General features: G+C 46.4%; 1 protein-coding gene across 1 annotated transcript in view; it reads left to right on the top strand.

Annotated features, from left to right (window-relative positions):
* SLC71A1 (solute carrier family 71 member 1) overlaps window positions 1-13441 on the top strand; it is a 132047-nt gene that overhangs the window by 113850 nt on the left and 4756 nt on the right. Inside the window, exons 11-12 of the mRNA XM_077452838.1 lie at window positions 5961-6058; window positions 6780-6943. Coding sequence (XP_077308964.1) covers window positions 5961-6058; window positions 6780-6943 — 262 coding nt within the window. The remainder of the gene's footprint in view (window positions 1-5960; window positions 6059-6779; window positions 6944-13441) is intronic.

The following is a 13441-nucleotide window of genomic DNA, read 5'->3' as shown; positions in this document are numbered from 1 at the left end:
AAAGGGGTAAATTGTTACAAATATTTCTTCTTTTGAGGGAGGGAAATGTAAATACTTTTTTGCTTTTGGTATATTAAAGTATTTACTTTTTTATTTTAGTTAAGATGATCTTCATTTTACAGTACACATGCAATTTATTCATACCCCATGGGTTGTAGGAGTGTAGTTTCAGGTGACTGGAAACTGACAAGCATTTGAGGACATGCCCCCTATAACCCTACCCCACTCCTTGAGTACTGTGTTTTTTCCTGAAAGACCCCATGCTGTGGGGCGATTTGTAATTTTGCTTAGGGCAATCCTGTATGGTCTCTAACCTTGGCATTTGGGGCAATGTATTTTGTCAGCCCCAGTATGCTGTACAGTTCCAGGGCCTTGGTCCATTTCTGTGGAGCGCAGTCCCTGTAGACCGCTTTGTGGGTGTGCCCACCGTTACAAGTGAAGTTTGAGCATTTTATATAATCCTGCATCGCGGATAGGCAAGACGGGCTCACCCTGTAATTCTGACCCATACTGGGGCTATGTATTTAATGTATTCATTCCACAGCGCAAACTTGACACTAACATTCAACAATTTAAAGTTCAGTCTCAGGTGGATGACCAGGTTGTTACAGCACACTACTGGTCGCACACTTCAATGCTACGTCCACCTAGTGCATTTAATAAGAACAATCTACACCTGTGTTTCTGTGTACTCCTTCCAGGCACACTCGCCTCTTCTTACACTCTACTCTGTGAATATCCTGCAGGGAAATATACTTACTAGTAGTAATTGTGGAGACCAGGTGAAAGGGAGTAATTCGCTCTGCCAAAGCACCATGCAACGTTCAACCTCCGTGACATTGCGTCCCTTGTAATGGAGCAGAACCTGGTTTTAACACTGTCCCCCACATCAGATTCTAGTTTTATATCAGGCCTGTTTAAAGCAGAATTCTCTGCATCTGTGCCACAATTCCTTGTAGCGTTTTATGGCCTTAATATATCTTTTGTCCAGGGCTTAAAAATTGACTTTTGTCCTAATCCATATTCTCGACCAGAATTGGATCCTGATATGTCAGTCCTAGAGGACGGGAACATAGAAGGGAATGAAGAGAATATTGAGGCAGTATTGGAGGAAGCTGTGGAGGATTTCTGTCTAGCATTGTCGCTATATTGAAGGAGGAGCTTTACGCAGCACATTTTGATAATGTTGAAAAGCTCACTGCTTCTGTCCACAGAAGCCTTAGCACTGTGCAACCAAATTCTCCTCTATCTCACCATATCCTTTTGGGCATAAGAGACCTGAAAAATCCTGCAAAACATTCCTTGTTTATGAAGAGGTTGACCCAGTTGTCGGACTGCAGATCTCGAAATAAATTTTCACTCCAACCCAAAAAAACCTCTGTTCTCTAGCTAGTGAGAAAGGTTTGCAATGAAGTGGGCTATTCCTGTGGTTAATCCTGCCCTTTGTCCTTGGCAAATATTCCACTGTACCTATTGGAGATGTTCTTTCTGCAGATGGAGAATTAGAGACGCTTCTAAAAGCTCTCTTTTTAACCTAGCGGGCCCAGCCTTGCAACCATCTCTAGCTGCTATTTCTGTATGTCAAAATGTTGCTGACTGGACTAGGACAATAAAGAAAAACACCATCACGTTCCTGTGTTATAGGACTGTATTGTTGCAGAGCAATTGTGTTCAGCTCTACTTATTTACATGGATGTGATAGAACAGGGCTCTTCAAACTAAACAAAGGGTCAGTCACAGTCCTTCAGACTGTGACCAGAGCGAGTAGACCTTGTCTCACGCTTAGGGGTAGGTGGAAATAAAGACAGTGGTCAATAGGAGCAATAGTGCCCTTTCCTTGGTGTCAGTAAAATTGGTGCCCCATTGTTGGTGACGGGGGGAGAATAGTGCCCCATTGTTAGTGGGAGGAACAGTGCCCCACTGTTGGGGTCAGTGGGAGGAACATTTCCCCACGGCCAGATAAAGGCAAGCAGAGGGCTGCAGTTTGGCGACCACTGCCTTAGTACATGTCACCAGACAAATTTCTAAAGCTGTTTTGATTATCATTCACGTGCAGAATCTTAAAGTGAATGTAAACCCTCACATATACCCAGTGAAGTGAACGCCCTCAGATAATACACAGAGATTGCACAAATCTCTTTACATACATTTTACATGTATATCTGCTGATTTCAGCTTTCTAGACTCTTTAGAAAGTGCACAATGTGTTAGAAATGTTTCTTTCTGTTCTAGCAGTGGGAGTGGAGTCTGGGTGTACACTGTGTGTAGGCTTATTGGAGGAAAAGGCAAGTAAACACTACAGATATGTGCCCAGATCAGATTTCATGAATGGGGTTTACATCCACTTTAAGGCCAAAAGCTTGGACAGCCTCACACACATACCTTTCCAAGGAAGATGTCTGTATGGTGAGGCACTTGACCACTTCAATAAAGAGGTCATAGGTGATAGTTTTACTTGCATGGCAGAAGTTCCAAAATCACCTTCCACTGAAGCCTATAAATGTAGAGCGCCTAATTGCTCTACCTAGGCTACCATTAAAAAACAGAAGGTCAGCGCTTCTTTTGGTGCAAGACTTGGCCCCGAAACCCTCTTCCCAACGGAGGGGTGCTCTCACTCCTACAAATAGGGGGACATCTGTGACGGTTTCTCTCTCTCTCACAGATATCCCAGACCTGTGGATTTAATCTGTTGTTTCAAAGGGGGACAAAATAGAGTTGAAAACTACCACATTATCGCTTCCTTATTTCAAATCGGCCTAAAACTGCCCAATAGTTACATTTGCAGAATGCCCCAACCCACCCAGGAAGTCATTGTGCCAGAAACGCCACAAGACAAGTTCAAAGGATTCTACTCAAACCTGTTCAGTATCGAAGCCCAACAGGGGTGTTCTTCCTACTGTGGAGTTAAAGTATATCCAAAGGCATATAAATGTCATTTATTTTTTTTAAGCTTTGGATAGCATGGTGAAGAATTAGAACACCTGTTAGGTTTTATTGCGGTCTGTGGCCCCATTAGAGAGATTCACCCTCTCTATTTGTCCTGTTTACTGTTATCAATGATTATGAAAGTAAAAAGAAATCCCAAATTTTGGGTTGTCCTCAAGCAGTAATAGAGGGGCCTATTGGGAATCCGCAAGGTTGGTAATTGCCTCTCTGAAACCAGGAGAATACATGGCATCCATGGACATCCAAGATGCCCATCTGCATGTTCCCACTCTCCCAACTCATCAGCCATTTTTGCACTTTTCAGTTGCAGACAACCGATTCCAGTTCTTTTCACTACCCTTTAGCCTTTCCTCTGCACCCAGGGTGTTCACAAAGGACTTTTTCAGCATCCAAGTCAGTCTGTCTACATTACCTGGTCCCGAAGGACGCATGTTTTTTGCAAAGATATCCGGACACATCCCTTCCAGAAAATAACATTTTTTTTCTTTTAAGAGCTCATGCTCAGCAGCTGAGATTCCACAGTGAGATTTGTCATGCAAGTTCTAGGCCTAATGGTTGCCTTTTGAGGCAGTAACCTTTGTCCATTTCCATTCAAGAACTTTCCAACCAAACCTTTTCTCAAATTAGAGAGAAAAAAATGTTCTTCCCTTGACTTACCCATGCTCCTGTACAACCTCCTTGTCTTGGTGAATTACCACCCCAGCTCTATCACTGGAAAAATCTTTTACTTACAACTAGAAAGTCCTTAAAACAGACACAAGTCTGCCAGGCTGGGGAGGAGTTTTTCAATCCTTGACAGTTCGGAGAGGAGTTTTTCAATCCTTGAGCGTTCACGGAACATGGTCAAGAGAGGAACCAAACTCCCCATCAACATCTTGGCGATGAGAGCAGTCAGTCTGGCAGTCTGCTTTTGCATCGGTGAACTCCCTAGGAGAAGCGCTCCCCAGTGGGGTTACCTTGCGGGGCGCCCTCCTGAGTCCAGCATTTGCATCTCTAGACACAGAATGCCATACTCGGCCCGCCCCCCGTGCCATTGGATTTGATTGACAGCAGCAGGAGCCAATGGCAGTGCTGCTATCAATCCAATCAAGAGCAAAGAACCCCGGGCAGAGGAGAAGAGCATGTCTCCGCCGAGGGAACGAAGGGCTCGCGTGAGTAAAACGGGGGGGGGGGGGGAGCTGGGGTGTGGGCGGTCACTGTCCAGAAGTCTTTTCACCTTAATGCATAGGATACATTCCCCCCTTCATGTCCAGGGTATTTTTTACTATTTGGCACTCTTTAACTGGCAATTGCGCGATAATACAACACTTTATGCAAATTTACATTTCTATCAATTTCTTCATGCAAATAGACCTTTTCTAGTAGAAGGTCAAATGTGGCATTGGACAAGCGCGTGAAATGAAAAAAAAAAAATTGTCGGTGTAGGTATGCAGCTGTGCATGTTAGAAAATTATCCTACCGACATTCCCTGCGCAATCAATGGATGGATCCAATAGCGACGAGCTTTGACTCTGGACCTCGCACGCGATTTTCTAGTCGTTCTAGCCTCATCAAGAGCAACGTCGGGAACATTTCCTCACATATGCTCATTATGGGATCCATTGCAAAAAAAAAAACAACACAGAAATAGAGGAAAATACCAGTATAGAGCTGCGCTCTCTCTGCTGCTGTTACTCACTCTGGTCAAAATGGCTGGAATAGTTAAATAACAATGTTTTTTTGAGCTTGGGGAGGGTCTTATGAGGGTATCTTTAAATGCTTCTAGAAGCAAACGTGGTTAAACGCGGCATGCAAACGTGGCAAAACGGGCGTTTCTAAACGCTGGTTTCAAGTTCGTTCAGAGGCGTTTGCCCTAGCGTCCCGTGGACATGGGACCTTAGTGGGACTGTGATAGTGTCAGGCAATCTGGTGCTTACAGACACTGGCTAGGAAGTGTCACTGACTGTGACATTGCTAGTGACACTAATACAGTGATCAGTGATGAGTTTGTGCACCACTAATGACACTGGCTGCGAAGGGGTTAACATCAAGGGGTTAACTCTGTGCCTAACATGTGTGCGTTGCTTGTACGTACAGATCTGGCTGCCTTTTCTCCCTGAAGTAGTCAGATTTGATTTCAGGGAGAAGAAAAGCATCACGGTCTTTGTACAGAGTTGTGCGTGTGTGTGTCACAGAAATCTGTGTTGTGGCCACAGCTGATCCGCAAGTTTCAGCCACAAATGATTGGCTGAATTCTGCTGACAAACTTGTGCTTTGTTTAAGCTCAGAATAAAGGCCACGACGTACAGCTACATAGCCTCGCCTCGGCTGTGCCAGCCATCCGCAATAAATGTACTGCAGGCAGCAAGCTGCTAAAAGCCATATCTTTGAGTACAGTACAGCAGCTGTCCCCAACCTTTTTTGGCACCAGGAAACTGCTGCGTGGAAGAAAATTATGGCAAGGCCCGGTTTTTCGCAGGCAATTTGTCAGTGCAATGGCTGGTTTTTGCTCTTCAATCATCATGGCACCATGGTTGATATAGTGTCAAGATGATTGAAGTGCATTATTTCTATTATTATATTGTAATATAAAATGAAATAGTTCAACTCACTATAGTACAGAATCAGTGGGAGCCCTGAGCATGTTGCTTGCCACATCACCTGCCTTCAGATACAGCTTGTCACGTTGCCTTCCACCAGCTGAAGCTTCCCACTGTTGGCTGTCACCAAAAAATAACAGATGCAGGCTGTTCGCTTTTTTAAATGTAAAGTCAAATGGTGGCAGGCAACAGTGAGTCTCTGACCTGCAAAGAGTCTTTTCTCCCCAGTTTTTCAGCATGTGTGCATTGGCTGAGTACCAGAGTGAGGGCAGGCAGTGAGAGATGATATCTCTTTGCTGGCTGCGGCTGCACAGCGAGGGCGGAACTGCAGTGATGGAGGGCGGGCGGTGAGAGATTATTAAATAAAAAAAATAAAAATAAATCACATACTATTATAAATATTAATGTATTGTCTCCACTTCATACTTGTTCCAGGATGATGTGGGCTGCTGGCGCTGTGGCAGCCATGTCAAGTATTACATTCCCTGCAGTGAGTGCTTTGGTGTCTCGAACTGCTGATGCTGACCAACAAGGTATGGTAGACATTAGACAAATTTGTTGTATAATCCTAAAACTTTATGTAGTGTGGTTTGAAAGAATATCTGTCGTATTGCACTAAATTAGTTACTGCAGCGTTTTGAGGTGCAAATGTAATCCGGAAATTACACTTACCTCGGTGTGTGTGCACACGTGTGTATCTTGCAATGTTTCCAGCGAAGTCAAAAGAGGTATGTACAATGCAAAGTACCCCCCTTCTAAAAGTCTGTATTAAGAAGCTTTATGGAATTTTTAAGTTCAATTTATAGTAGTTTATACAAATGTTCCTGATACTACTTGTCAATGGTATACTAAATGAATATATTTGTGTTTTAAAATGCAAGTCCACCTATAGGAAATGATTAGTCTGATGCTCTTTTGAGAGGCTTGATTGCCCTTTTAGTTATTTCAAATTCTTCGGGACACCAGCAGGGGGAATTTTCAAAACCACATTCCATTTTGGATTATCCCTGCCACATTTAATGGGATTGGTTTAACTTTTTATGCCTTTTTGCTCCTGCTCAAGCTTCTATAGAAGTGAATTCCCAATATAGAGCTACTAAAGTGAATGTCTTACTATTGTACATATGCAGCTTGACAGCAGGGATCCACAAATATTGATGATATTCAGTGTCTGGACTGGTGTCTGTGTATATTGACTTTCTAATGTCAAATTTAGTAGATCAAATCTTGACATAAATGAATGTTTTACTGCAGGTGTTGTGCAAGGAATGATAACAGGAATTCGAGGGCTTTGCAACGGCCTTGGACCTGCTTTGTACGGTTTTATATTTTACATCTTTCATGTGGAGTTGGATGAAAACCCTATTAAAGAGGAAAGCCCAGGCCAAGACAAAATGACCTCTTCACATTTACAACAGGTTAGTGGAGATTGAGAAAGATGGCTTGATTGTGTATATGTAATTAGGTTACTCTCTCCTCACATCCTCCTCTACATCCTGCTGATCTTGCCTAAAATGTTTAGTTGCTTTGCTGTCATGGTGATCAAGCGACTTCAGTTCTTTGAGTAACTTGCCTAATAAAAAGTAATATGTAGGCCAGCTTACTTTTTCTAGTTGAGCAAATCAAAGTAAAAGTGGGGGGACGCGCGCACGCACTTGTTGACCTTTGCAAATGTGTGGACAGCTTGCACCCGAGTTGCTTGAGGTTAGAGGTCGACCGATATTGGTTTTTCTCCTGCCGATATTTAGAAATCGCGGTGGCCGATTTATGATGCAGATTTTTTTTTTTTGGGGGTTTATGTGTTAGGCCGATTGTATTTTTTTTTTCTCTTTCGTTCACAGAGGGACACAGCTCCATTATTCTTGACCGTAGGGTTGTTACGCCACCTTCAGGAGAGGACTTGGCAGAACATGTTATACATGTAAAACAAATAGAACTTTCTAGTTCCGCCCGGGGGGCGGTCCCTTCAGTAACAACCCCCCAGCCTGCTTCCTGCAGCTTCACTTTCTGCCTAGTGAAGGTGTTCTCCCATGTGGGTTCATCGGTCCTAGGATTTTTTTGCTGAATGTTTGCCTTTTGCGCAAGATTGTAAGGGCCTGTGATCTGCCATCAACAGCCGACTGGGTGACAGGCTAGATAGCCTTATCCTTGTAGTCTCCCCAGCCTGGCCATCGAGCGTGTGCAGACCACAACATGCCCCCTGGGCTCCAGGGGCGGCCGGTGAGCGCAACACTCCGGGGCACACATATGACTGTGCTACTGATGTCTGCGTCACAGTGTGCCATGACCAGCAGCCACCCCGTACTCTTTGGGAGTGGGTCTGTGATGGGATGTCCCCAGCTCGTCTGGATGCTAAGTACAGCTCTCCCTCGGCAGGGTTGAGCAGCTTGGGCGTTCCCTGGGAGGTTGATTCGGGGGTCGCTCTTCTCTCCCTGCCCCTATCTCCCCCCCCCCATCTGTCTCACTTCTGGTTGTGGGTTTCCCACCCCTCGTTATGACACTGCTTGGGGACTTCCCTATGGTCAAGAACAATGGAGCTGTGTCAGTCAGTGAACGAAAGAGAAAATAGGATTTTTGTACTCGCCGTAAAATCCTTTTCTCTGAAGTTCATTTACTGACACAGCACCCTCCCCTCCTATTGATTTACGTTGTACTACTTGTTGACATACTGAAGCTGCAGGAAGCAGGCTGGGGGGTTGTTACTGAAGGCACTGCCCCCTGGGCGAAAACTAGAAAGTTCTGCTTTTTCACATGTATAACATGTTCTGCCTAGTCCTCCTGAAGGTGGCGTAACAACCCTATGGTCAAGAATTATGGAGCTATGTCAGTCAGTGAACTTCAGAGAAAAGGCTTTTACAGTGAATACAAAAATCCTATTTCTCTTATATTCACAGCTCCTCTCTGTAACTAAATGGGTTTGTTAGCCTGCCATTAGGAGAACTAGGCAAAAATTGTAACACCATACACAGAACTTTAGTCCCGCCCCTGGGGGGGGGGACCCTGTGCTAACAACCCTCCCTGCTGCCCAGGCAGAACTCAGTTTTATTTTGCCTAGTGAAGAATGACCTAGGAACCCTGCGGGACCTTTGCTTCATTTTATTGATGCAGGTTTGATGTTTTTGCGCAAGATGAAAGATCCTGGGATCTTCTATCAACTGCCGGTTAGGTGACAGGCTGGTTAAGTTATCCTTGTAGTCTCCCTGGTCCGGCCATCGAGTGTGTGCAGGCCACGACATACTTCAGCTCCAGAGGTGGTTGTGAACTTTAATGCTCCGGGGTATACATATGACCGGGCTACTGATGTCTGGATCACAGTATACCAGGCCAACAGCTACCCTGTAACTGCGCAGGAGTAGGTCTGTGATGGAATGTCTCCCAGCTCTTCGGGACTGGTAAGTACGGCTCTCCCTGTTTCGGTGGGGTGAGCAGCTGGGCATTCCCTGCGAGGTCGATTTGGGGGCCACCTCACCTCCTTCTCTTCTCTCCCACGTCCCTATCTCCCCTCCCTCCCTCCTCATGGCGCTGTCTGGTGGCCATTTTGACTGGGCAAAGCAGGTTCCCCTTGTGAGCCTCAGCAGCCATTTTCTATGGAAATTTCCTATTAGTTGCATTGGCGGCCATTTTTTTAAAGCCCGAGCGCTCTTTTCACCGCAGTTCTCGTGACAGCATTACATGTGCTCTCACATGCTGTGTCAACTGTGTATACAGGATGCTGGATGGCTCTTCCCTGAACGCTGGTGCAAGCTCTGCAGATCATTTCACCGCTCTTCTATACAGCTGCTGCGACAGTTTCTTCACTCTGCAACTGGGTAACCTCCTGGGGACTACAGGCAACAATCACAGTACCCCTCCACCCCCACACGGTGGCAGCAGGAGGGTGGCACCTTCACTGTCCTAAGTCCCCTTGCAGGTGGCAGACAGGCTAGAGTCAGCATGGCTTCAGAAACTGGTGTTTCTTCCCCCGAAATCCAGGCTATTGCAACCTGGGTCATCTGCGGCTAGCGCTGTGCCCATGGACACCCTGGCGGTGGTCCTTAACTCTTTTGTTGCTAAAATGGAGGCGGTGCGTGGAAGGAAAGGTGCGCGTAAAAGGCCCCTACCCCCTGTCCTCTGGGGAGAGCTGTGATGCAGACTCGGGCAATGCTGCGGCTGGTGACCCCTGCTCTGACCTATCAGACTAGGCTGACCAAGACCATTTGGACAGTGAGGATGATTCCCCGTTCGGAGCCAACAAAGCGCTTGTTGGAGCACTTATCACAGCTGTGCGTGATACCCTAAAGATCCAGGAGCCAGCGGGTCCCTCTGCTGATGTATCGGTCTCTTTTGGGTCCTGCAAGCCAGCACGTTCATCTAAGGTGTTCCCGTATTTGGCTTCTACAGGGAAGGGGGTCGGCCGCAAAGGACCTTTTCGGTCCCCAAAAACATGGTGGTGCGTTACCCCTTTGAGGAAAGCCTTCTCAAAAAATGGTTGGCTCCTCTGGTCGTGGACCCCCCCAAGATCTAGGTTAAATAAAGTAACTACGATCCCGGTTGAGGGGACTCCTGCATTCAAGGACCCCCACGGATAGGAAGGCCGAAGCGGTGGCACGTTCCTTGTTTACGGTTGTGGAGTCAGCCGTGGACCAGTACTGGCATCCGCACTGGTGTCGCAGACACTGACTAATTGGACAAAACTTTTGAACTGCGAATTGGGAGAGCAAAACGCCTCCCCTGTCTGCGTGGAACTAGCAGGCCAACTAGTGCAAGGCCTTAAGTACGTTTGTGACGCGGCCCTGGGTACTCTCCCTTTGTTATCCAGGGATTTAGTGTCAGCTGTGGTGTTGAGGCGCCTGATTTGGCTTAAATGCTGGTCTGCTGACCAGGCATCCAAGAAAGCCCTGACGGATCTTCCCTTCCTTGGCGACCGGCTCAATGGAGCCTCTTTGGATGAAGTTATTAAAAATGCCACAGGTGGTAAGAGTGCACTACTCCCACAGGCCAGGAAGGCTAAAGAGCCACGCCGCAGGCAAGGGCCCTCTCTTTCCTCTCACAAGCGGCTTTTTCGTCCGCCCGTAGCTTCAACAAAACGTTCCCAGCCCTACAGGATGTCTACGGACGGTCAAAAGTGTCCCTGGAACTGCAAGGCTAACAAGCCTGCGAACAAAAGTGCTACTGCATGAAGGTTTGCCCCCACCCTTGTATCGGATGCGGGGTTGCCTTCGGGAGTTTGCAGCCCGGTGGACCTCCCGGTTATCCGACCAGTGGGTCTGCGACCTGATTTCCACAGGCTACAAGATAGTTTCTCTCTTGGTCGCCAAACAGATTCTTCCCCTCCAGCATACCCGCGCCCCCGGTTCGCAGTCAAACTACTGATGAACCACAAGTGGTCGTTGCCTCGCTTTTGCATGCGAGTACTGGGATCGACAGGTCCAGGTGAGCCAGCCAGTCAGGGACTCTCTGACCTGGTGGTTGAGGTCCCCGGTGATTCAGTCCGGAAAATCGTTCCTTCCTCTGACATGGATTGTGATCACTACGGATGCCAGTCTCTCAGGCTGCCGGGAACATCACAGCTTTCATTTCAATAGCTGTGTGTTCCCGGCCGCGCGCCGTCACACACAGCCCCTCCCCTTGTCCGGGCACTTTGATAGACAGATCACCCGCAGGATTGGACGGATGATCTGTCTATCAAAGTGCCCGGACAAGGGGGAGGGGCTGTGTGTGATGGTGCGTGGTCGGGAACACACAGCTATTGAAATGAAAGCTGTGATGTTCCCGGCACTGTGATCAAACAGGCGACGGAGGTGGCTCTCCTCCCTTTACGGCACTCTGGCTGGCTGCATCTGATGGGCACTGTTGAGGCTGCATTAATCTCTTGTATCATGTGTGCAGATTCTGACCATCTCTTGTACCATGTCCCCAGTCTCTGACCATCTCCTGTACCATGTCCCCAGTCTCTGACCATCTCATGTATAAAAATATTTTTTTAAAAACACATTTCGGTATCTGTGCTGTTTCAGTATCGGTTTTCGGCCTAGTGTATTTTTCATTTTCGGTATCTGTTTCGGCACCAAAAAAACATTCGGTGCACCCCTAGTACTCTGGACATGGACCTATTCGCGTCCAGATTCATTAATAAGGTCGACAACTTTGTCAAACAAGGGGTCCGCTAGCAGGCGGAACAGATGCATTAGTCTTCCCAGGGGATCAGTTTTCACTGATCTATGCATTTCTCCAGTTCTGCTACTTCCGTGCCTTCTACGCAGGATTAAGCTGGAACAAAAAAAGATGATTCTGGTGGCCCCAGCTGGGTCCCAGAAGATTTTCATTTATCGAGATCATAAAGATGGCAGTAGGCAGTCTTGCACAAAGTCCGGTATTTCATCCTACCATATGGTCAAGGAGTTTAACAGGTTTGACTGTTGATTGAATCCCGCTCTATAAAAGATCATGGGTGATCTCCTTCGGTAGTGTCTACTTTGACTAATGCCAGGAAGCCGGCTTCCAGAATCACTTACTTTAGAGTCTGGAAGGCATAGGTTTCTTGGTGTGGATCCGGGGGTTGGCACCCCAGGAAGTGGTTCAATAGGCAGGATTCCTGCATATGGGATCTGAAATGAAGCTGGCCTTGACTTTTATCAAGAGCCAGATCCAGGCCGCGTCAATGTCTTTTCTTATGGCCTCTTGCTGCCCACTCTTGGTGCGTAGCTTATGCAGGGGGTAACATGGTTTATTCCCCCTATCAAGGCACCTCTACATCCTTAGGATTTAAAACTGGTCTTATTGGCTTTGTTAAATCGGCCGTTTGAACCTTACGGGAGATTCCCTTGGTTCTTTGAGAAGAAAGATAATGTTTTCTGCTTGCCATTTCTTTTGCTAGAAAAGTATCGGAACTAACGGCTCTGTCTTGTAAGAGCCATATTTCATCATGTATAAGGATGAGGTGGTTTTATGTCCTCCTGAATTCTTACCAAAGGCGTTAACAGGTTTTCATTTAAACCAAGATATTATTCTTCCTTCTTTCTCCCCAGAAGCCTTAATCTGGGGAAAAGAAAGCACTACAATCTCTTGATGTAATAAGAGCGATCAGAATCTATTTAAGTGCGACCTCTCAGGTTTGCAAAACACAGGTTTTGTTTGTACTGCCAGAGGGTCCAAGGTATGGACAGACAGAGTCAAGATCCAATTTTTTCCAAATGGATTTGCCAAGTGATTGATCAAGCTTCAGCTTAAAGAAGAAAATTCTTCCTTGTTAGATTAAGAGCACACTCATCCAGGGCGATTAGTGCCTCTTGGGTGGTGGATCGTCAGGCCTCTATGGCTCAGATCTGTAAGACCGCAACTTGGTCTTCGGTTCAGACGTTTATCCGATTTTATCAAATCGACATTAAAGGTCATGAGGATATTTCCTTTGGGCACAGGATATACTGCAGGCTGCAATGAGTCCTCTGGCCTCCGGTTTCCTTGATTCTGTCTGCCGCCTCCCCTTCAGTTGCCATTGCAATGGGACATCCCACATAGTTATTACTATGGCTCTGTGTCCCCTGATGTAAGAAAAGAAAATAGGATTTTTTTTTTATAACAGCCTACCTGTAAAATCCTTTTCTTTGATGTACATCAGGGGACACAGAGGTCCCTCCCTTCTTATACACTTTGATTGCTTGGCTACAAAACTGAGGACTCCCAGCAATGGGAGGGGTTATATGGGGGAAGTTCATGCCTTAAGGGGCATGCCAGTGTCCAGCACCTGATGGTCTGATATAACCCACATAGTTATTACTATTACTCTGTGTCCCCTTATGTAAATAAAAGAAAAGGATTTTACAGGTAAGCTGTTATAAAAATCCTATTTTTCCACATAAGTAAGCTCTAGTGTGCGGCGTGAAACGCATTGGTGGCGTGGCCTGGCAGTGGTCCAGGCTGAGACTGCCATTCACTAT

Source organism: Lithobates pipiens, unplaced genomic scaffold, assembly GCF_037356315.1.
Source record: "Lithobates pipiens isolate NorthernLeopardFrog02 unplaced genomic scaffold, aLitPip1_a1.2 Scaffold_23, whole genome shotgun sequence".
Taxonomy (NCBI): Eukaryota; Metazoa; Chordata; class Amphibia; order Anura; family Ranidae; genus Lithobates; species Lithobates pipiens.
Note: the sequence above shows the minus strand (reverse complement) of the source record. Positions and strands in the feature narration are given on the sequence as shown.